General features: G+C 47.2%; 1 protein-coding gene across 1 annotated transcript in view; it reads left to right on the forward strand.

Moving 5' to 3' along the window:
* B4galt6 (beta-1,4-galactosyltransferase 6) overlaps positions 1–25314 on the forward strand; it is a 59427-nt gene that overhangs the window by 12826 nt on the left and 21287 nt on the right. Inside the window, exons 2-3 of the mRNA XM_032886262.1 lie at positions 5617–5733; positions 16018–16131. Of these exons, the coding sequence (XP_032742153.1) occupies positions 5617–5733; positions 16018–16131 (231 nt within the window). The remainder of the gene's footprint in view (positions 1–5616; positions 5734–16017; positions 16132–25314) is intronic.

Raw genomic sequence — 25314 nt, forward strand, 5'->3', positions numbered from 1 at the left:
TCTACACACCTTCCAACGAGCATGGCTTAAAATACTAGGAATTCTCTCTTCCCGAGGCTTAAAGCCTGGAATGGAGGGCCTTGGCGGGATCCGTCCTCCTGAGATTGCAGGTGCCTGCTGGCTTCCTGGGTTGGTACCACACGAGCTTCTTCTGCTTCTGTGTTCCTGTGCCTTCTCTGTGTATACCCACAACACATCCCCTCTCCCTTTCTCTTATAAGAGCAACTGCCCTTGGGTAATCCAGATGAACCAGAATGGGCTCTTCATTCTGAGACTCTTGACTCTGCTTTGCTGAATGCTGGGTGTCAGTCAGCTCCTCTGGCTTGCCCTTCCCATCCCTCTAAGAACCCAAGGCTCTTTCTTCCTCAGCTTAGTTGATTTTCCACCCCATCTGCTCACTTCTCTTTCTGCACTGGGAGCTGTCCAGCTCATCTCCTTTCCTTGTGGCTCCGGGAGGGAGTGGCACTACTAGGAGGTGTGTCTTTGTTGGAGTGGATGTGGCCTAGTTGGAGGAATTGTGTCACTGTGGAGGTGGGCTTTGAGACCATCCTCCTAGCTGCCCGAAAGTCAGTCTGCTAAGTGCCTTCAGATCAGGATGTAGAACTTCTCAAGCACTGTGTCTGCCTGGACGCTGCCGTGCCCCCCACCACGATGATAATGGACGGAACCTCTGAACCTGTCAGCCAGCCCCAATTAAATGTTGCTCTTTATAAGAGTTGCCTTGGTCATGGGGTCTCCTCTCAGCAATGAAAACCCTAAGACACTACTAAACTCTCCTGTGAATCTTTTGCACTCCCTTCCTCCCCAGGCACACTCAGACATCCCGCTTCTAAGGAATCTTCCCTTCACCTTGTTGGCTGCCCACTTTCCTTTAGTGAAAGGTGCCATCTACTGAACCACAGACTATTTTACTTTCTCTTCCAAAAGACACCGCCCTCTCAAAGGTTGGAAAGGCCCGCCTCCTAGCATTGTCAGGAGGCGTGGCGATGACTGCTCCGTCGCTTGCCATAAGGTTATCCCAGTGACCTGCCTCAATTTCTCTATCTATGAATTGGAATAATTATTAGTTCCCACGGAGTTGCTTGAGAGGGTTGATCGAGATGACATCGTCAAGGGATGGTGCCTGGAACACGTGTCAGGGGCCATGCTCAGCAGCAAGAAGAAATCTATTAGTTTATTTTAAATCATTTACAGCTAAGACAGTACATTCCTCAGGTAAATGGGCCTTGGAGGGCTGGTCCCTGAAGACGGGAACCCACTTGGGGATAAAGATGTACTTAAACACAGGGCAGCCAACAGGGACTCAGTGGTGTATCAACAAGTCACACTAACCAACCGTCAGGACAAAGTCCCCAACATCAGGCAGCCACACTGGCGGCCACGCTGACCCGAATTCAGCTAAATCCTGGCTAACTATCACTTAGATGAAGTGCAATCTCTCTCTGGTACGAATTAAAATTCTTATTCCAACTTGTGAGAAGCTATAATTCAGGAAATAAGTAAGGAAATCTTTCTCAGCTTTGCCCTGTGCCTTGAGACAACTCGGAAATATACTAACGAACGCCGCTGCTTAATTACAACCATGCTGTGCGTTCTTTAATTAGCTCATTTTCTACTTTCCTCTACACAGTGAGACATAGACCCAGTCTGTTTGCCAGTTATCCTTTCAGAAGGAAGAAACACATCTTGGGGAAAGGAAAGAAAAACTGCAAAAGGCAATAGTTTACAAATGCAGCTAGGCACTCTACCAGGGCTTTGGACGGAAGCCTCCTGAACCTGTCTCCTTCTCCAAAAACAACAACAAAGAAAACCTCATGTTGACCACCCTTCCCATATCCAACTCTGCTCACTACAAGTGTTGAGTGTTACGGTGAGGGCTGCCCATGTGCGGGGACACAGAAGTGCCACTGTACAGAGAGATCTCCAGCACTGATACCCAGTTCCTGACCACTGAGGTTGCCTGCCCACGAGGTCCCTTTGGAAGCAACTGTTCACCTGACACTAAAGCACCCAGCAACAGGTATAACGGTAGGACTGCAGCTAAGAGGAAAGACGAGGAGACGAGGAGACGGGTAGATAATAGAACAGGCTAGAACAGACTGGTAAATCGCCAGAAAAAGGATCCAGAATGGATGTAAGCAGGTGACAGGCCCATGATGCAGATGACACGTGGGAAGTCCCCAAATTAATTAACTTCAGAAGAATCTACAGACTAAACAGAAGTCATCTAGGTTAGATGCTACAAAGGCTACAGAGGAAGTACTGTGATGGCCTGAATGTTGGGAAGATGGCTCAGTGGTTAAGAGTGTTGGTTGTTCTTGTAGAGCCTAGGGTTCGTTTTCCATCATCCATGTCAAATGCTCACAATGACCAGTAACTCCAAGTCCAGGGGATCTGACACCATCCCTGGCCTCTGTGAGCACTGAAATAAAAGTCTTAAAACAATAAAATAAAAAAAATAAGAAATAAAAGTCTTAAAACAATAAAATAAAAAGATAATTTAGGAGAAAACATCCAACATCCGACATCTGACACATGCAGGGACCATGAGCTAATTAATAATTATTAATGAGACATGCAAATAACATTAATAAGATAATTAATAAATTGGAATGAGAATTTTAGACAAGGATTTTTCTCTTTTAAGTCTTACCAGAGAGAGATTACACTTCATCTTAGTGATAGTTAGCCAGGATTTAGCTGAATTTGGGTCAGTGTGGCTGTCAGTGTGGCTGTCTGATGTTGGGGACTTTGTCCTGACGGTTGGTTAGTGTGACTTGTTGATAGCTATAAATGATTTAAATAAACTAATAGATTTCCTCTTACTGCTGGGCATGGTCCCTGGCTCTACCTTATGCCTGTTTCTTCATCCCTGGAGTAGATATAAAATGCATTTCCTTTGGTTAAAAAATTCATTACGTCATAGAACATTTTTTTAGACAGTTTTGTTACCTGTAACTGGAAGTGTGTGGGTTTTAAAGATAATGTCTCTAAGATCCAGGATAATGCCCCTCCACTCTTAGCATCTTAGCATCCAAACAGGTGCAAAAGTGGGATGTAATCATGTGGTCTTTCTAACTGTACGTAATTCATGCAAGTCTAAACAAGTTAAGTCCAGTTATAAGACTGCGTTCTTATGTAAATGTAAATGCCCTTTACATTTATTTTACTGTGTGTATGCGTGCACATGCCAGTGTTCATGTGGAGGCCACAGGACAGCTTGAAGGAGTTAGTTTCCCCTATTGTGTGGGTGTATTTACCCTCTGAGCCATCTCCTAGCCTAGACCGACATTCAGATGTATGACTGAGGTAACTGTGAAACCAGATTCCTGTTTATCTCCTTCTTGTGCATTGAAAGTGAAAGGGAAAAGGTATGCAGTGCTGGATTGAACCGGGGGCTTCCTGTGTGGCAAGACAGTTCTCTCTCAATGACATGTCCCAGCTTGGGCGTTCGTTCTCTGGGAGTGTCACCACTCTGAACACCACTTTCATCGAGTGGACATCTTTGGTGTTTGACTGCTATGGGAGTGAACTTCTTGTCTGAATGGAGTCCTGAGGTTTGGCCTTGTGATGAAACTCGTTAGCATGGGAGGGGCTTTAGCAGGCATCTAGTGTGATGTTACCTCCTTAAAAAGACGGAATTAGGGTACTGTAGGCTATCCTGGGTAGGGCTTCCAAGAGGATCTCCTGAATTAGTTCCCTGCCTGCTTAAAGGAGTATCACACCTGAGTCAAGGTGTTCTGAAGTCTGTCCGTTTACTGATTTCCTCAACAGATAGAAATTAGGGGCCTGCTTTTGAACACCACAAAGAATTAAAGAAACCTTAAACTGTACACTGATGGGTGATTTTTTTCATACTTTATATGTGAAAAGAATAATAGTACTTTAACTCATAGAAATGACTTAAGAACTATCAGTTCTAAGTTACTGCTCCTTTCAGACACTTTAAGGCTTTGTGGAGCTCCAGAACAGTGACCCCCATCTTGGTGTTATGGAGATCTGTAGACCCCATCCCAGTGTTATGGTGATTTGTAGATCCCATCCCAGTGTTATGATGATCTGTAGATCCCACCTCAGTGTTATAGTGGTCTGTAGATCCCATCCCAGTGTTATGGTGGTCTGTAGATCTCATCCCAATGTTATGATGATCTGTGGATCCCCCCCCTGATGTTGGTGATCTGTAGATCCCATCCTCATGTTATGGTGATCTGTAGATCCCATCCCAGTGTTATGGTGATCTGTAGATCCCATCCTCATGTTATGGTGATCTGTGGATCCCCCCTGATGTTGGTGATCTGTAGATCCCATCCTCATGTTATGGTGATCTGTAGATCCCATCCTCATGTTATGGTGATCTGTAGATCCCATCCCAGTGTTATGGTGATCTGTAGATCCCATCCCAGTGTTATGGTGATCTGTAGATCCCATCCTCATGTTATGGTGATCTGTGGATCCCCCCTGATGTTGGTGATCTGTAGATCCCATCCTCATGTTATGGTGATCTGTAGATCCCATCCTCATGTTATGGTGATCTGTAGATCCCATCCCAGTGTTATGGTGATCTGTAGATCCCATCCTCATGTTATGGTGATCTGTGGATCCCCCCTGATGTTGGTGATCTGTAGATCCCATCCTCATGTTATGGTGATCTGTGGATCCCCCCTGATGTTGGTGATCTGTAGATCCCATCCTCATGTTATGGTGATCTGTAGATCCTATCCCAGTGTTATGGTGATCTGTAGATCCCATCCTCATGTTATGGTGATCTGTAGATCCTATCCCAGTGTTATGGTGATCTGTAGTGTATTAACTGTCAGGTAACAGATTCTTACCTTTGTGGAATATTTCATTTTAGGGAATTAATATGGAATTTTTAAAAGTGAATTTTAAGCTACAGGACTGTGTCCTTATAATAAATAACTTTTTTTTTTGCAATGACTAGTTTATATGTTTTGTAGAAGTTAAGGAATTTTATTACAATTTGTGTATGTAGTCTTATTCTGTTAACTAGATGGATATTACCTGTTGTAGAAAATTCCAACCTGGGGTTTCTACCCCTCCTTGTCCATTTATTGAAATTTTTAATCATTGCCACATAACTTTTTTCATTTTTTTTTTCTTTTTTTGGAGTTGGGGACCGAACCCAGGGCCTTGCGCTTGCTAGGCAAGTGTTCTACCACTGAGCTAAATCCCCAACCCAACTTTTTTCATTTTTATTTAAAAACTTGATATTTATTTTGTGTGTGTGTGTGTGTGTGTGTGTGTGCACATGTGTATGTGTGCACTCAAATGCTACAGTGCACATGTGGAGGTCAGAGGACAACTTTTGGGACTCGGTTTTCTTCAATTATATGGGTACCGGGAATCAAACTCAGGTCATCGGGCTTGGAGGCAATCACTTTACCCACTGAGCCGTCTTGCTGGCCCCACTTTAATCTCTGAAAGTCCATTCGTTCTTAAGTTTTAAAGTAGGAAAGAGGCATCTTGTATTTTGTTTTCTCCTTTGGCATGGTAAAAAATTGAGTGTCCACTTTCTGGATACTTCAGTGAGTCTGAATATATCGAAGAAAGTCTTATCGTATTGTGACCTTTTTCCCTTTTGCCTTTCCCTTCTAGCCAACACATACCTCTTTATGGTACAAGCTAGAGGCATCATGCTGAGAGAGAATGTGAAAACAATTGGACACATGATCAGGCTGTATACCAATAAAAACACTACGCTCAATGGGACAGGTAAGACTGAGTTCCAGATCAGTAAACAAACCTTTTAAATTCTAGCTCCTTTACCTGCACATAACTCTGTTAAAGAGGGATCTGCCGCCTACTAAGTGCACTGAGAGATAATTAGCATCCCCTACTAAGTGTACTGCTGAGGGGGTGTCTTCTAAGGGTGCCTGTTACTAGATAGGCGTCCTCTGAGCAGTGTATGGCCAGGTTGGTCCATTGCTTAGTATAGCACTAGGTCAATGTATTCATTGCTGATCATTGTATCAAGGTTTAGATCCCCTCCTAAGTGTTCTACTAGGCTAAGTGTTCTACTAGATTAATAGGCCTGTCATTTAGCTTTGGATGTACTTCTTAGTAATTTTATGACCTCTTAAAGAAACAAAGGATACATTTTTATGATACTGGACATTACTGACTGACTGTTCTTTCCTGTTTACCATGTTAACTGAGAATGGGCTCTCCCATTAGATTCACACAGGCTAATATCAAGCTGATTCAACGAGGGATTTTCTACTAGGAAGTACTTCATGGAAAAAAGTGTCTCCCAGAGTATTATGGGATGTCATATCATCATTGATAAGATCAAGATCTTATCATCATTAGATCTTTGGATCTTTGCTTTTAAATAGCTAAAAATATCAAAACTCTTTGTGCCACTGCAAACTAAGTTCTTATCAGTTCTGCTACCTTCTTCCCCATTAGAAAGCCTCTGTCCCCACCCGTGGTGGTATTTCAGTCTGTGGTAGGTGGGTGGAGGTTTTAGGATGAGATGTGTAGAGAATTCATGCTACTCGTTTATCTGATTTATTTATGATTTCCCCAAATCTAGGCATAGGTTCTTTCCTTTAATCTTCAAACCTTAGTCTCCCTTAGAAAGACTGGGGAGCTGGCCCTATGGCAGTACAGCGCAGGCCCTGGTGGGGATACTTGTTGGTCTATTGTGCTGGGGTGTAGACTATGTTTAGGTTACTGTATCTGTCTGTGTGAGTACTAAGAGTTTCCTGTGCCTCACCCCCACCCTGGGATAAGAATAAATTTTATGTGTGGGTGCTGGGCTTGGCTGGAGCAGTGGTAACTTTAGCAAGCAGATGTTCCCTCACAGCACCCTGCAAAAACACAAGGGAGTTCTTCCCCGCTATGAGCCACGGTCTTAATAACGATGAAGCAACTGGTGGGTACTTTGACAAAGAGTTACTTACTTGGTGAGCCTCTTAGAACCTTCCGGAGGACTCCCTTGCTGATGGGAAATGTGTTCTAGAGTGCACACGCGAGGGGGTCCTTTCCAGGGGAAGTCTTGTAAGCGGGTAGCCCGCGGCTGTTGTGTCCTGAGCACGGACGTCAGCAGGTGGCTTTCCTCCTTCCCCATCTGTCCCACCACGTTACCTCTTGGTTAACTACAGCCTCAAGCAGTTGCTAGCGCTCCACTCGGCCGCCTTTCGGCACGTACTTGGTTCGGTGGGGGTGGGGGTCAGGGGACTAAAGACATCTTCTTTTAAGGAGGCTTCGCAAAAGTGGCAGTGTGTTCTTTCACCACCTCAGTGGCCAGACCTGATTACATGGCTGCACGGTGCTGGGAGTGAACATTTGAGATATGCACACCCGGGTTCTGAGTGAAGCTGGGGGTCCGTCATCCAGGGAGGCAGAAGTAGAGTGGGGTGGCAGCTCTGAGGCTCTGACAGTCTCGTTTAGGCAGTGTTTATTGAGCAATTAGTGTAGGCCGTGCTTGAGTAGATATGGGAGATGCAGTGATAGGAAAAAAATCCTCGTTCAAGGAGGAGCCTTCCAGGCTTCTGGGAGAGACAGAGACATGATAGTTGAAAAGCACATAATTATTTCTGCAAACACTTATATATAATCGACCAAAATTTAAAAGAAAAGAAAGAGGGCAGTAAAATGTATAAAGCTGTGAGCCCTATAAGAGAGCTGATCAATGTATTTATAACTTACCACAAGAAGGCACATTGACTGTGGTGTTTTATGAGTGTATTTGGTCTCAGAAGGTTCTCAGAGCTGTCTGATAGTCGTCACCATCAACTGCAAACAGAATACTTTTGTGTAGAAATTCTAAGTTCTCAGAATCAAATGATGCCTTTTTGAGTGGCCTGTGGAGTTGAGGAAAGGAGGTGTTGTTATTGACAGTGGGTGTAATAACACCGGGGCAACCGGGGCTGTGTGGGGCAGTGATGAGGTGACCAGGGCTGTGTGGGCAGTGATCAGGTGACCAGGGCTGTGTGGGGCAGTGATGAGGTGACCAGGGCTGTGTGGGAAGTGATCAGGTGACCAGGACTGTGAGGGGCAGTGATCAGGTGACCAGGGCTGTGTGGGCAGTGATCAGGTGACCAGGGCTGTGAGGGGCAGAGATGAGGTGACCAGGGCTGTGCGGGGCAGTGATGAGGTGACCAGGGCTGTGTGGGGCAGTGATGAGGTGACCAGGACTGTGCGGGGCAGTGATCAGGTGACCAGGGCTGTGTGGGCAGTGATCAGGTGACCAGGGCTGTGAGGGGCAATGATGAGGTGGAGGTGACCAGGGCTGTGAGGGGCAGTGATGAGGTGACCAGGGCTGTGTGGGGCAGTGATGAGGTGACCAGGGCTGTGTGGGCAGTGATCAGGTGACCAGGGCTGTGAGGGGCAGTGATCAAGTGACCAGGGCTGTGAGGGGCAGTGATGAGGTGACCAGGGATGAGAGGGGCAATGATGAGGTGGAGGTGACCAGGGCTGTGTGGGGCAGTGATGAGGGTGACCAGGGCTATGTGGGGCAGTGATGGGGTGACCAGGGCTGTGAGGGGCAGTGATCAAGGGCTGACCAGGGCTGTGAGGGTGAGGCAGTGATCAAGTGACCAGGGGTGTGGGGGGCAGTGATGAGGTGACCAGGGGTGTGAGGGGCAGTGATGAGGTGACCAGGGCTGTGCGGGGCAGTGATCAAGTGACCAGGACTGTGAAGGGCAGTGATCAGGTGACCAGGGCTGTGAGGGGCAGTGATGAGGTGACCAGGGCTGTGCGGAGCAGTGATCAAGTGACCAGGACTGTGAAGGGCAGTGATCAGGTGACCAGGACTGTGAGGGGCAGTGATGAGGTGGAGGTGACCAGGGCTGTGAGGGGCAGTGATCAGGTGACCAGGGCTGTGAGGGGCAGTGATCAGGTGACCAGGGCTGTGTGGGGCAGTGATCAGGTGACCAGGGTTGTGAGGGGCAGTGATGAGGTGACCAGGGATGAGAGGGGCAATGATGAGGTGGAGGTGACCAGGGCTGTGAGGGGCAGTGATGAGGTGACCAGGGCTGTGTGGGCAGTGATGAGGGGACCAGGGCTGTTGGGGGCAGTCAAGTGGCCAGGGCTGTGAGGGGCAGTGATCAAGTGACCAGGGCTGTGCGGGTCAGTGATGAGGTGACCAGGGCTGTGAGGGGCAGTGATGAGGTGACCACGGCTGTTTGGGGCAGTGATGAGGTGACCAGGGCTGTGTGGGCAGTGATCAGGTGACCAGGGGGGTGAGGGCAGTGATCAAGTGACCAGGGCTGTGAGGGGCAGTGATCAAGTGACCAGGGCTGTGTGGGGCAGTGATCAGGTGACCAGGGCTGTGTGGGGCAGTGATGAGGTGACCAGGGCTGTGAGGGGCAGTGATGAGGTGACCAGGGCTGTGCGGGGCAGTGATGAGGTGACCAGGGCTGTGCGGGGCAGTGATGAGGTGACCAGGGCTGTGCGGGGCAGTGATGAGGTGACCAGGGCTGTGAGGGGCAGTGATGAGGTGACCAGGGCTGTGAGGGGCAGTGATGAGGTGACCAGGGCTGTGAGGGGCAGTGATGAGGTGACCAGGGCTGTGAGGGGCAGTGATCAGGTGACCAGGGCTGTGAGGGGCAGTGATGAGGTGACCAGGGCTGTGAGGGGCAGTGATAAGGTGACCCGGGTTGTGTGGGGCAGTGATGAGGTGACCAGGGTTGTGTGGGGCAGTGATGGGGTGACCAGGGCTGTGAGGGCAGTGATCAGGTGACCAGGGCTGTGAGGGGCAGTGATGAGGTGACCAGGGCTGTGTGGGGCAGTGATGAGGTGACCAGGGCTGTGGGGTCAGTGATGAGGTGACCAGGGCTGTGAGGGGCAGTGATGAGGTGACCAGGGCTGTGCGGGTCAGTGATGAGGTGACCAGGGCTGTGAGGGGCAGGGCTGTGCGGGGCAGTGATGAGGTGACCAGGGCTGTGCGGGGCAGTGATGAGGTGACCAGGGCTGTGAGGGGCAGTGATGAGGTGACCAGGGCTGTGAGGGGCAGTGATGAGGTGACCAGGGCTGTGCGGGGCAGTGATGAGGTGGCCAGGGCTGTGAGGGGCAGTGATGAGGTGACCAGGGCTGTGCGGGGCAGTGATGAGGTGACCAGGGCTGTGAGGGGCAGTGATGATAGGTTTGTTTGAACGAACCTGGTGCACATCCTTATTTAACGGATGCTTAGAGTGAGGCCATCGGGCCTGTTAGTGAGGAGCAGATTAGAGCTCTAAAGAGCTCCCACAGCACCTTCTAGGGTTCCTCTTGTAGACAGGAAGCTGTTGAGGGGTGTCCTTTGGTCCCCTCCTTTTCTCTGTGTTTTCCACTTGAGAGTGGTGTTGGGATCTGCTTAGCCCATCTCTGCAGGAGCCTTCCGTTTCTCTGGGTGTGGTTGTGGGAGGAGTAGGCAGGCAGGTTTCCTGGGGGCTGGTTCTGTTACCATCCATTCATTAGATGAAATCATGTCTGCCTTCACAGAAGCTGCGGTGAGGCCAAGGGTGTCTGTCTTTGAAAGTGGTGGTGGCACTGTGGATCCTGCCCACTGGCCACCTTCACAGGGGTAATGACTGGGTTTTCAGTGTCCTTTCCGCAAGCTTAAATCAGGCTCCTTTATCAGAATGTGGTGTTTATTTGCAGAATGTGCCTTGGATGCCTTAGGTGCCTTATTCTGGAGGTTAAGGACGGTTCGATTCCAGTTAAAAGTGATCCTTGAGAGCATGGAAGCATTTCCGAGTCTCTTAGTGACCGGTGCTCTTTACGGTCATTTATTTAGCTCCGACACCTGATGCTCAAGTGATTAGCTGGCATCCCATGCCTTTCAGGCACTTAAAAAAATTATTGTTGGATTTTATTAAAGCTGGTACAAGAGACGATTGTGTCCTTTTATGAAATATATAATCAGCCTAGCCTAGATTACCCACTTGGCCTTCTTTTTGTCCTCAGACTCCCTCTAGGGAGTGATGGTTAAATTTGTTTTATAGAAGTCACCAGAGACCTTGAAATTTAAGGGGGTTAGATGCAAGTCTGTAGAACCGTAGAATGAAGAAGAGGAGAGGCCCAGGTTTGGTGACACAAATTAATCAAGTATGCAGAACAAGAAAATACCGTGATTTAAATTAACACATAACACTAAGGAGTTACTTGGTGGGGCTGGAGAGGGGTCTCAGTGGTTACTGAGAGCAGAGGACCCCAGGTCAGTTCTCAGTACTTAGGTAGGATATTTCACAACTTCCGGTAACTCAAGTTCCAGAAGCTCTAATATTTCTTCTGGCTGCAGAGGTACCCACATGTGCTGTACAGTCATTCTCTCTCTCTCTCTCTCTCTCTCTCTCTCTCTCTCTCTCTCTCTCTCTCTCTCTCTCACACACACACACACACACACACACACACACACACACACACACACAAAAAACAGTTTTAGAACAGAGAAATCACCCCAGCATTAGAGAAACTGGGGCAGGAGTGTCGATGCAACCTCGGGCTAGCCTGGGCTACAAAATGAATTGAATTGCAGGCCACCCTGAGCTAGAATCAGATCTTACCACAAACCACCAAGTAACCTAAAAACAGACGAAAACAGACTTGAGAGCTATACGAGAATACAAGTAGTTTTTAGTCTTGGCATCGTTTAAAAAAGTCTGGGGAGCACACCAAGGCAGCGGGCCCAGGACGGCCTGGATTTCCACTCCATCTGCTGTGGGTAAGCATGTGCAATAGAAAAGTGTCTAAGAAAAGTGGACGAGGTTAAGAACCGTCATTGACAGAACTGGACAGGCCGTTCTCCTGGCAGTGTTTGCAGAAGGAAGCAGTGAGATGTGCATATGAGAGAGGTGGGGGGAGGGAGGAAGGGGGGAGGAGGGAGAGAGAGAGGGAGAGAGAGAGAGAGAGAGAGAGAGAGAGAGAGAGAGAGAGCTCATATCAAAAAAGCAAGCTATATGAAATGTTTTCTTCAGTTTTCACTTGGAGTTGGAGTAATCGTTTATTTTTTATAAGGTAGAGGGGGGTTATGATTTAAAAAAAAAAAGTTTCTGTGACTGGCCCTCTCAGTTCTAGTACTCAGAGAATAACCTAGGACTTCACAATTTATTCTGTATTTATGTGGATGTCTCTTCCGCCCTCCCTGCCTGCCTGGCTGAGCCCAGGGCTTCAGCAGGCTGTGCATGAGCTTTGCCGCTGAGCTGCCTGCCCGGATTGCTCTGCCACTACCCTGCTGTGGAAGAAATGCGTTCGAGCTCCCTGGCTCTCACAGCCGCCACACTAGAGTAAAGATAGGACTTAGAGTCAAATCGCAGAGTTCAGATATAAATAGTGGTTTCTGAGTTCCGGGGCCAGCTGTTTCAGTGGCACTGCTTGTCCACCCCCCACCACACCCTCCATCTCCCCCCCTGACCCCCCACCCTTTCACTAAGCATTTCTGCTGTCTGTCATCAGGATGTCCCCCGGGCTGTTTAGACAGACGGTGAGCTGTGCTTATGAAGGGTTCCAGGTGCCCCTGTGGTATTTTCTGTCCTCTGTTGTTACTTTTGAGAAAGTGGCAGACATTCTGATGCCAGTTGCTGTGTTTGGACTAACTGTTTATTTGATTCTCCCCTTTCCTGAGGCTTTGGGACACTCCCTCTTCCTTTGCACCCTCCTCCTTCTAATCTGTTTTTGTGCTGTCAGGTTTTATAGAGACCCTTCACTTCTCTTACATAGTTGATAGCCATGGCTGTGGGCTCTCTGCCCACTTCTTCTCTGAGGTACTGATTGCTTGGTTCTTTTGCTGCCCGCTTACGTTTCTGGTTCTCAATTTTTGTTTTCTTTTATTTTTAGTGTTGTTGTTACTTGGTTTTTCTTGAGGCAGTGGCTCTCTTCATAGCTATGGCTGTCCTTGAATTCACTGTGTAGACCAGGCTGGCCTGGAGCTCAGAGATGTGCCTGCCTCTGCCCCGTGAGCCCCGGGATTAAGGGCATGTGCCAGCAAGCTCAGCTTGCTTGTTTTTCTTAACCGTGTTTGAAATAAGAATTCCTTTTCTGTCAAATGAAAAAGGAAGCTTCAGTTATGGCTCAGTGGTTAAGAGCACTGACTGCTCTTCCAAAGGTCCCGAGTTCAAATCCCAGCAACCACATGGTAGCTCACAACCATCTGTAATAGGATCTGATGCCCTCTTCTGGTGTGTCTGAAGACAGCTACAGTGTACTTGTTATACTTGTAATAAATAAATCTTAAAAAAAAAATAAACAGGAGAGTCTATTTATTGATTAAATAATTATAAGCAGCTCTAATGTATAAATCTAAGAATTTGACAAAAATCTGCTGACACCCACAGCGGTAGTAATTTAAGTATTTTTAGTGGAGAGGGAGAATTTTTATTTTTTAAATTTTGAGATGGGGTTTCTCTGTGTGGTCCTGTTCTATATGAAATTGCTCTATATACCAGGCTGGCCTCGAACTCAGAGATCCAACTGCCTCCAGAGTGCTGGGTTTAAAGGCATGCGCCACCATGCCCAGCAAGAATCTTTTTTAAAAAAGAGTTATTTTTACTTTTGAATCATGAGTCAATGTGTATGTCTCTGTGTGGGCACATGTGTATGTGAGGGAGTTGCCCGTGGCAGGCAAGAGAAAAGGAAATGCAGTTACAGGCGGTTTGCGTTCCCCCGTGCGGGTGCTAGAAACCGAACTGGGGGTCCTCTGCAAGAGCTCCATGTGCTCTTAAATACTGAGCCATCCCTCGCCGTGTGCGGCCTCTTCATGTTTAGAGCACCAGTTCCTCCCACTGGCAGAGCAGAATTCCTTGTGAAAGAAGAGATGGTTTTAAAGATATCTGCATTTGATACATCCAGATACTTTTTTATAAAGCTTGAAGCAGTGAGCCTCGTTGGACCTCCTTGTCTTGGATTATGTTGAGCATAGTATAAATCTCTCAGACACATTAGGTGAGAGTATAGAGTGTGGCCGCAAGAGGTTTTATGATTTTGGTCTGCCCCTGTCTCCCCTGCCCCTCTGGCTTGGAGCAGTTCCCTGCCTGCTGTTTTCCAGGGCTCCTCGTGAGAGCAGCAGGGGACTGGCTGTCATAGGGGTGGCTTCCCATATCCGGGTGAGGTATACCATAGTGTTCTCCGATCTGTTTATCACGTTAGGTGTTCCTGGAAGGTCAGCCAATGCCTCACTGACAAGCTCCTCAGCTAACCATACAGGAAGTGGAATGGAGCTGCTCAGAAATGTCTGTCTGGTTCCCACCAACTTAACTTCAGTGATGGTGACAACTTCTGGTCTGGGGTGGCGCTTACCCTGCAGTGGCTCGTCTCACACGTGATATAACCACCACAGTGCTGCTTTCCCGTGGGTCAGAGGGTTTAGACTGCAGGAGTTTGTCTACATTTTCTGTGCCCATGGTTGGATGTAGCAGGCACAGCAGTTGAGCAGTTGTTTCTGTCTCTTATCTCTAGTAACTACTCTAGGCCAGCTTCCTCCACACAGCAGGAAATGGGCACACCCGGCCCTCAGATTTATTTGCATTTTGCATCTATGCCCTAGAGAGTAAACTAAATTGCAATCCTGGATTCCATGGTCAAAATCCTGTCTGTTACTGTCTCTTTTTGGGTTTGTATTCTGTCACTCACAACTAAAGCTATTGAAGTTTCATGAGATTATTCTCTCTCTCTCTCTCTCTCTCTCTCTCTCTCTCTCTCTCTCTCTCTCTCCCTCTGTGTGTAGGTGTATGTGTGTGTGGGGTGTGTGTGTATGTGTGATGTGTGTGTGTTATGTCTATGTGTGTCTGTATGTGTGTGTGTGTGTGTGGTATGTATGTGTGTGGTGTGTATGTGTGTGTGGTGTGTGTATGTGTGTGTGTGTGTGTGTGTGGTGTGTGTGTGTGGTGTGTGTGTGTGTGTGTGTGGGGTGTGTGTGTGTGTGTGTGTGTGGTGTGTGTGTGTGTGGGGGGTGTGTGTGTGTGTGTGTGTGTGTGTGTGTGTGTGTGTGTGTGTGTGGGTGTGGGGTGTGTGTGTGTGTGTGTGTGTGTGTGTGTGTGGGGTGTGTGTGTGTGTGGGTGTGTGTGTGGGGTGTGTGTGTGTGTGTGTGGTGTGTGTGTGTGTGTGTGTGTGTGTGTGTGTGTGTGAGAGAGAGAGAGAGAGAGAGAGAGAGAGAGAGAGAGAGAGAGAGAAACATGCTATGCATTTGTGTACAGGTTTAACACTGGGTATCTTCCTGTGACTTCCACAGTCATTTTTTGAGACAGGCTCTCTCACTGAACCTGGTTGTTTCAGGTAGACTGGCTGGTCACCAACCCCCTGGAACCGTACCTATCCCAGTGCAGGATTTGTAGACGTTTCCATGGTTGTTTGGGATCCGAACTCAGGTTCTCATGTATGTACAGCAAGCACACTTTATCCACGGGGCCAACTCTCAGGCCCTCAAAGCGATTTCTTCTCATCAATGTCCGAAAATGCCAGTGGCAGGTAGCAAAATGAGAAACCGACTGTTGCACTCTGAAAGGGAGTGCACGCTGGAGCGGGGTTCTAAGGTGAGCATTTGCTGGTGTTCTAGGCCATTGCTCTGGGCGTGGTGGAACTTGATGACTTTAAGGAAAATGGGCCTAATTTAACAGTTACAGACAGTTTCCTCAGGGGAACCTGAGATTAAGAATGTGACTGTCTGAAAGGCTGTGTTCCAGAAGTGAGTTCGAAGGATAAATCTCGGATTTTTCCTCTGCTCTGTACTCAAGAAGCAGTGCACAGATGGTGTGGCAGTCGGAAGGTTGAGGGAGTCCATGTTCCTTTAGGTTGGGCTCAACTGTGGAGGTAACGGAGCAAGTGGCCTCTATCCACAAAAGGCTCTGTTGTGTTTGTGTGTAAGGGGAAGGGCCTGTCGCTTTCTGCTCCTCCCTAGGGAAGTCCTGCAGAGTGTCTGGCCTAGCTGTGGTATGCTTTATTCACATTCTTTCCAGGTCGTTGCTTGTAGCTACTGCTGTGCATACCGCAGTCTGCCATACCGTGGCATACTTCACATTAGAGGCAAAGAGAGGCAATATTGGGTTGTAAATTTCTTCTTCTCTCTCTCTTTCCAAGATTATCCCGAAGGCAATAATACAAGTGACTATCTTGTTCAAACAACAACGTATCTTCCGCAGAACTTCACGTATTCACCGCACCTCCCCTGTCCAGAGAAGCTGCCTTACATGCGTAAGTGTGACCGCATTCCTTTTGGCTGAAACTGTTCTGCTGTCGTTATAAAAGACATGGTTTGAGCATGTCGGATGGGTCATTATTGAGGGTGCTAATATTCTAATATACTGCATGGGTTTCCTTTTTTAATTTTAATTTTTGGAAGTGTAGTCGACACTGCTTTTGAAAACGGATAATTGAAAAGCTGAAGAAAGATACAAAAGAAAAAAAAGATAGTGAGAAATACCTGTGTTTCTCCCATTCAGATTTGAAAATGAACACTTTGACTTAATTCTCTTAAAGCAGACTTAAAAAGAATACTGTCTTCTCCCTCTGGATTTATTAGAACATGGTAAATTAAGACAAAGTCTCTCTCTTTCCTCGCCCTCTCCCAAATGTTAGTTCCTCATCCTTCCCTCGGACATGACCGGGTGTCTGTTTGATGTGTGTACATGTTGGTTTTGCATAGGTAAATGGAGAGAACACAGTTTCAAAAGCTTTAGGAATATTCTGACCCTAGAAACTCTATCCCATTGGCAATCACTTACAAAGGAAAAATCAGTTTTCTCCAGTGGAGTGTCAAAGGGTACACAAACCACTCTTAAGGGCAAGCCCCATGTCCGGCAGTAGGTGGCCAACACAAAACTGAACTAAATAGTAGTTTTTGAGGTTTTTCATTATTATTTTATAAACATTTGTCTGGCCTTTTTCTTTTTTAATATATATATATATATATATGCATATATATATATATATATATATATATATATATATATTGTGGTTTCTGATTTTGTGGAGTTTTTTAGTGGAATTTCCATGGGCAAATACACATGCATACGTGTGTGTGTGTGTGTGTGTGTGTGTGTGTGTGTGTGTGTGTGTGTGCGTGCGCGTGAGCTTTTTTTCCTATTTGTTTGTTTTGTCTTGATCTGTTTGATTTTTGGTCTTTAATGAGATTCCTATTTGTTTAATGAGAGAAGGAAAGGATGTGGACTTGGGTGAGCGGGGAGGGTCTGGAAGGGGAGGGGAACAATGACCAGAATATATTCTGTGAAGAAAAATCTATTTTCAATTAAAAAATGAAATAAAGAACTCCCACTCCCAATTAGAGGGTTGTATAAATGACACGCCACCCTGCAACTTGAGCTTGTCAGACGGTGTCTTTGAGAGTTACTCATGGTCTTCCGTGTGGGTCTGAGTTGTTTCTCTGAAGTACTGTGGAAATGTCTTTACATGCACACGCCGTGTTTTATTTTCCAGGTCTTGCCTGATGGGCAGCTAGGTGGTTTCTACTCTTTTTTAAAAATCATGAAACTGAAAAAAAGAAGACAAATCCCCTTATCTTCCTTATGTAGAGAGCAGTGTAGTACCCCAGCCCTTCCTGCTCCCGTGTGTGAGCATCCGGGAATTGGTAACTTGGGGTTGGCTAACCCAAGCTTTCCAGGTTTCCTCAAGTTATTGTAGAAAACAGGGCTGGTCTATATCACTTTGATGTTGATGGACTTTGTGGTCTTTCTAAAGAATTATTTAACTATGTCTCATGGAAGGGAGGGCTTCATGTATGTCAGCGCAGTGTTCATGGGATGGGGGTCAGAAGATGAGTTGTGGGGGTGGTTGGGAGATTCTCAGATGTGGGTGCTGCAAACGGGAAGCATTCCTAACCGGTAAGCTACCTCTCCTCTTTTAAACCGATCAAACTGTAAAAATGGTATCCCATTATACAAGCTTTTACTCGACTCATTACTAGTGGCCGTAGCTCTCTGCGGTTCTCAGGGCTTCGCCCTGGGTATCTGTGGGGTGCGTGTTTACCTGTGGCTGGTGTTGATATTGCTGGAATGACAGTTGTCCGTTGGTGTGTTCAAAGTGTCTTCTCACAGTCCTGGGCTTGCTTTCGAATCCTTCTAAGAAAGCCTTTTCTAAAGATCAAATCACGACTTTTTGAATCTATCAATCTCTTTAAGACTTGCTTTTTTAAAGAAAGCTTTCCTTTCCTTGACACCCTGCAAATTTTTAAATACTGTTCTTATGTTTTGCACCCAAAGTATAGTAGTGACCTAGGTACTGTAATTGAAATGTATTTTTGAGAGCATGCATCTTTTTCCTGCGTGTGAAGATAAAATTCTCTTTCCAGCCATCAGGAACTGCTCCTGTTGTGTTGCCCTTGTACCCCACTACTTACATTCCACTACCTCAGGAATACCTTCCACGTGTCAGTGTGTATCTTGATTTTATGTCCTTGGATTCTCTGTCCTCTGAGCAGTTTACCCTGTGCTCTGTTGCTGCTTATGTCTGTATTGAGGAAGCTGCTCTCCGCCTACCATAGTTGTGGGTTGCTTTTAGTTAATTGTTGATAATGTTGTAACTGTGTCATACGAAGGGAGACTGACCTTGTCCCATGGCATTAGGGTATGGTTTTCTCCATGGAGGGTGCATCAGAATCACCAGAAGGTTCTGCAGCTCACAGGGCCCCTACCAACTCTGAGTTTCTATTTCAGTAGGGGTGAAGTGGCACCGGGAATTTCCTTCTTAACGTTCCAAGGCCCTGCTAATGCTGGGGATCCTTGGGCCACACCTGAGAACCTGACATAGAGTTCTGGACTTCATGATCCAGGCTATACAGTAGAACTGCCAGGGGAACCTTTATCCTGTTAGGGCACAGCCCAGAACGTTCTAGTTTTATTGATCTAAAGTGTGCCCTGAAGTGAGCAAAACAAACGAAAGAGCACGTGTTCTGATTGTGCCAGCGCTGTGTCCCGTGAGGAAAAGCGACTCCGAAGTGACGTGTGCTAGCTGTGTGTCCTGCAACAGAAAAGGACACGAGGTGACTCCCATGGCCTCATTTGTCATTTGTCATGACAGCTTTGTTTTCCCAAAATAAGTGTTTTTGTCCGTGTGATATTGAAGCCCCTGGGAAGTGTCCCACTGGAGTATTGATTACAGTAATTTCACCTTCATAATTTGCATATTCAGGGAATTATAGTTGTAGGAAGTCTTTGTGCTTGGTTTAGTGACTGTTTTCTTCACTAGTGCTTTATGGGTACTAATTAAACCGTTCGGGAGTATCTGCGTGCCAGGCTCTTATGCTATGTCCCTCTCCTACAGTTCTACAGTTCCTTGTAAGAGGGCTTCTCTGCCCGGTGCTTGGCTGCTGTGGGCTTCATGGCTGCCACTCCACTGGGGTCTTAGAGCTGCTGCTGCTTTTTTTCTGCCCTCCCCCACCTACACTTAGAGTCCTGTATTGTTTTAGAAAACGGGAGAGCCCTGCGGGACAGCCCCCTTTTCACAGCAGGGTTCTTCATGGTCGCTTCAGACTGGGCAGCAGCCTCATGAAAATGTGACTGTGTACAGGTGATATTATTTCAGAAAGGGACTTTGAGTCTGACCAACACAGTGAGGCTCCTGGGTGCGGGGGTGGGGTGGGGGGAGAGCACTCTAGCCCTTCACTGATCATATGACTCTGCCCAGGACACCTCTAAACCCATCGGTAACACCCAGGATGGCAGTGTCACCTTCATTGTGAACGAAGACGAAACTCAGTGTGAATCGCGAAGCTCAATGGCTGTTAATTCGATTCCTTCCTTCCTTCCCCTACTTCTTTGATAGAACCAGACTTTCCAATGATCAAGGGGATGAGAAGTGCATGTCCTCCTGAAGCTTCAGACCTAGTCATGCGGACTTAAAACAATCTTCCCTCTGACAGCAGAGAGCAGCATCATGTGATGTCTGAGTGCAAACTCTTAAAGCATTCAAAATAATTGAATAGAATACCTTTCCAAGCTGTGGTTGGATGCAGGACATTCAATGATGGTGATATTTAAGCTACCTGTGCCTGACAGATGTGAAGTGAACTAGTACTGTGTAAGTTTTTCTGGATTCTTCTCTAGTGTAATTGTAGGACGGCCAGCTCCAGGTTTCCATAATGTAGAGTCTGGATTTCAGTAGTGTTTGGTATTTGATAGTGGCCAATCATACTATAGAGTCGATCTTTTTAAAAAAAAAAAAAGAGTTTATTTACTTATTTTATCCATGAGTGCTCTCTCTGCATATACACCTGAATGCTAGAAGAGGGCCCCGGATCCCATTGCAGATGGATGCGAGCCACCATGTGGTTGTTGGGAATTGAACTCAGGACTTCTGGGAATGCAGACCACTGAGCCATCTCTCTGGTTCCTAGAACCTATCTTACTGCTTGTTACTTGTTTGAGGAGGGTGAGTGACTCCTTCATTGCTATTCATATTTATCAGCTCTGCAGAGGGCAAGTCTATGCTGTTTTGTTGAATCTCTGTGATTACCAAGCCCAGTAGCAACCTGTCCTCACCTGGGGCATAAACACAAGTGCTTTGCATGCTTGTTCTGGTTTTGATTTTTCTGGGTGAGGTAGAGAAGGGAAATGCCAGTTGTGTATGGCACATAACAACGAAGGTAGACTTCCCCCTGATTGTCTTGTCATCCAAATAGAATACACTCGAAGTGACTTCCTTATCCTGCCCTTGCCTTGATAGTTCCCATAGTTACAAACCTTATGAATGCAGGAACTTTCTACGACGAATTTAATAAGTGAATTGAAAATAAGTAAAGAGGGAAAAGCACATAGACTTTAGAAGAGCTCAGATAATGCTAAACGTGGCAAACTGTCATGTTACATGGATGTCAGCTGTAGAGACAGACAGCCTTTGAGAGTGATTGAGAGCAGTCGGTCAGGGGCTGGGCTGCAGGCCTGGGTGTACACCGGGGCTCTCAGTGCCATCTTGTAGGACTGGCCAGCAGCAGGCGGCATCAGAGAAATGCAGTATTCTGCTCTCAGAGTGAGGCTTGGGGCAGAGGGGATAGACACTGAGGGAACTTTGAAGCTAGGTCTTCAAGACAATCCAGCCCAAGGCTACGAGAGAAAGCACCGTGGGGCTGACAGGCAGCTTATATGCTCTGGAGTCGGGAGGGCAGCTCCAGCCAGAGGGCTGTGTGGGTTACACTGAAGGTGACCTAGAGTAGAAGTGTCTGTGCTGGGGAACCTTCGGGCATCCGTGACGTGGCTTTGGAGGGTACCAGACCTGGTCCTCACATGGAAAGGGGTTGATCATGAGTCTGCAGGTTTCAAAGGTGATAGAATGGGGGTGGGGGAGTTGGGAGCACTGCTGTGCGGGAATGAGCTGGGCAGATGAATGATGGACTAGGTGTGTTCTTCACAAAGGTTGTTCACTTGGGAATTTCAAAGATATTTGGGAGAGTCTGGATTCAGGGTCACTGGTGAGGAATGGACCTCCCTTGACCAGATGTCACATCTGTCTGAAGGATGTCTGACTTGGTGACCCTTTACTGACGCAAACAGCTCACAGAAACATCCCACGTGGAGAGTGGGGAAACCCATGAGTTCAGTTGCACATGTTTTATTGGAAGTTCAGAAAATTAACTTGGGGTCTGCATTTTGTAGGAGGAATGGAGTTGGAAATAGGAGGAACTGAGACAGGAAGAAGGCTGAGGATGGGCTGCGGAGAGGCCCTGCAGTGATGGGGAGAGCTGACTAAGAGAGGGGACACGGAGAAGGACACGGAAGTCAGCACGGGGTCCCAGGCGGGATGAGGGACTGTGGACTGACTGCCGTGGAAGATGTGTGCAGTGACTGGGAGTCTGTAGAGAAAGGGAAGGGACACAGGGATCTCCTCAGGGGTCTGAGTTAGCTGTGTGGGTAGGAAGCCTGGTCCCCCAGGCCACCATAGACTGTCCCTGTGGAGATGAGTCCTGAAAGTTAAGGCCTTGCTTCTATGGTGTGTGATACAACCAAGATGTCTGTGTGTGTGTGAGACAGAGGGGTGGAGTAGGAGGAAGAGGAAGAGGAGGCAGGGAAGGGGGGAGAGGGAGAGAGAAGATGGGGTCAGGCAGGGGAGACACAAAGAAAACTAGCAGAGTAGGACCGAGTGCCTTGAAAGGGAGGAAGAATGGACAGTAGAACCAGCTAATCACACAGGAAGGGTGACTCACCAGACAGGGGCGCCTGCCAGAGCACTCACAGGGTGAGTCCTGGCTGGGTCTGTTGGAGGCAGTGATGAGGGTTTGTCACGTCATGGTAGGATTGCTCTGTGCTTTCCTTCAGTGCTTGTGTTAGCTAGAGAATTCAGGCACAGCCTTTGCGTCAAGGTCAGGTTTGAGTCCATCTTGCCAGGCTCAGAAAGGGAGTAGAAACAGGTGTGGGTGAGGGTGTGGGTACTGTGCTGGGATGAAGGCTATTGACTATGTTTTCCTGAATGTGGTTTGGGATCACAGGTACTGGACTCAGCTGGGTATTTATTCAGACCCAGGCCCCCAACAGCGCAAACCACTTAGACCCCTAAGCAAAGGTTTGCATCCTTTGTTGCAAAGCACACTGTGTATGGTTTAAGAAGACAGAGACTATGGAACAATACTAGAGAGACTCTGGGGAACTTGGGTAGACAGTTAGGTTGAGAGATTGAGTAGCACAAACGAGGCCCAGCCCGTGCTGTGAAGAACCTCTTGGTCGCCTCTTGGCAGAGCTCACAATCCCTTCAGTCACACTCAGGTCTGAAGACGGAATTGCCATTGCTTCGTGTCCCCAAGCCACCACGTTTACTGCAAACCACATAGCAGAATGCCCTGTCTTCATACTATTTATTGTTTTTCTGTCTTTTGTGGTCATGTGACTGTCCTTTCCTGCTTGAGATGCTGAGGGTTGAATTCTACATCCTTCCTTTGGGAAGTCAGGCTCAGCAACCAAAAATATACACGGGAGAGTTGGTCACCATGGCCATGCCTTGTGGGCCTCCATTGACACAGAGATATTGAAAACCCAAAACTCATATTTTAAAGAAGAGCACCCCCTAAGCTGTCAAACCTTTTTTTATGAGGCTGGATAGAGAGGTCATACTGAAACAGAACCAAGACGACATGACCATCAAGATGCCGAGGAAGGAACTTCCAGGAAGAGAAGGGGTCGGGTGATAAGAGAGGAACTGTATTGATGGTCCATCGGAAGGCTGTGCTGAAAGGCCATTTCCCAGGGTGTGCAGGGCAGGAGGCACCTGTCAGAGAACGGAGCATTGTAGAGTAGCTGGTGTGGCTATTGGCAGAAACCGGAAGGTGTTGAAAGTGTGGCACAAGGAAGCAGACAGTTTGGAGAAGGCAGGTAGAAGTGTGCAGACACCTTCTTTGTGCTTGGCTTTAGGGTTACGGATTTGGGAGTGTGACCTTGTGTTTTGCACACTTTGGAGGCAAGAGAAGGGTTTCTGTGAGATGAGGAGCTAGGAGTGGTGCTAATTTATGCAGATCATTGAGACACAGTGCATGGGAGTTTCTTGGCATGTGACTGTCTCCAGGAAACACATTTGAAAAGGCAGAAGCAGATGATTTATTTTCTTGATTTCATTTGCATAGTGGCTTTTGGGGACAAGAAAGAAGCATTGTGTGTAGTGCACACGTTGTACCCTGTGTCAAAGTGAAAAGGAAAGGACAAGTGAGTGTCTCAGAAGCAGGGGAAGAAGAGGTAAACAGTGGTGGCAGGTTATGTCTTCTAAGGGACCGGTCAGACTTCGTTGTTGGGGAAGGCGAGACAATTGGAAGCATTTAATGAAAGATAAGAGTCCCCTAGGGATCCCCAGCGTTCCCAGGGTGGATTTCAAGGCAGAGTTAGGAACAGAACCAATGAAATTGACTGGAAACTCAGTTGTTTATTGTTTGTTTGTTTGTTTGTTGTGCAGAACAAATCAAGGAAAACCACAAGTGAGTGTGTGTTGGGGGCAGGGTGAGTGCTAAGAAGTGTGTACTGTTTAAGGGACAAGGGCCTGGGAAGTTACGGGATGTGTTAGATTGGGTCATTTACACATTGAATATTTTTGGTACAAGTGCTTTCAAAGATGTGTTGTAGCACCTGGGGGAATCAGAATACAAGTACAGGTAAGAAAGGAAGGGGAGTGTAACAGCTTTACTGCCACCATGCACATGGATATCCATCCACACAATCTATTCATACACACACACACACACACACACACATACATACATACATACATACATGCATACATACATCCATCCATGCACACACACACATCCATGCACACATACATATCCATGCACACACACATCCATGCATACACATATCCATCCATGCACACATCCATCCATGCACACACACATCCATCCATGTACACATCCATCCATGCACACATCAATCCACGCACACATACATCCACACACACATCCATCCATCCATACACACATCCATCATCCACCCACCCACCACCCATTTATCCATGCTGAAGGCACTGACTTAGTGTTGGAATTTATAACTGAAAACCACCGTTTTATGCTTAGAAAGCTCTAGTTTGGTCATTTAAAAAACAGCTGAGTAAGAAAACATTTTGAAGTCATGGACATTCGAGCAGTCCGTGTACGGCATTTGAAGGAGTGCTGGTGCTAGCTTCAAAGAGGACAGTAGATGAACGGTGGCAGGGTGAGTCATCTTCAGCCGCAGGGCCAGGCTGGGCAGCTGAAGGGTTGGGGAGAGAACATCCTTCTCGTGAGAGGATATTCCTGGAAGTCTTTCACGCTGTCACTAGAGGTCTGGACAGTGCATATTTAAAACCCCGGGGGGCAACACAGCCAAGCAAAGAATCAGGAATCAGGCTTTTTCTACTCAAAACTGATAGAGCCCCCGATCCCCAATCCCCACTCTCTGTGTGAGTGATGAAGTCATTTCAAACTGTTGATTTATAGGGAAGGAGCCCTCTGCCTGCAGATTAGAAGTTAACTGTAAGAAGGATTTAAGCTTGAGTAATTCACACAAATCCAATGCTTGTACATCAGAGGCTTGCATTTAAGAGAAAAAGAAAACAAAGTCCTCAATCCTGCCTAGAGATATGTTATAATCTACCTTGCCTTAGCCCATCTTTGGTCATTGAGGACCCAGCAGGCCCCAGATGTATCAGGTCCAGCTTCAAGCCAGGAGGCATTGCTTCACGAGTGCACACACACGTTCAGGAGGCTGGAGTCTTTGTCCACAGTGGTATAGATTCTCATGCACAGCAGCAGTCCTGGGGCTTGTGGGCGTGGCCGTAAGACTGACAGGTGACTGGCCTTGGCTCAGATTCCGCCTTCCCCTTTGCTCTGTAAGTAACTGGGAGAGCCTCATAGACACCTGGCTCCTTCGAAGAGGACTGTCAGAGGCTTGTGTAAAGCACTGAGACTTGTAGGGA

The sequence above is a fragment of the Rattus rattus genome, chromosome 15 (assembly GCF_011064425.1).
Source record: "Rattus rattus isolate New Zealand chromosome 15, Rrattus_CSIRO_v1, whole genome shotgun sequence".
In the NCBI taxonomy this organism is placed as follows: domain Eukaryota; kingdom Metazoa; phylum Chordata; class Mammalia; order Rodentia; family Muridae; genus Rattus; species Rattus rattus.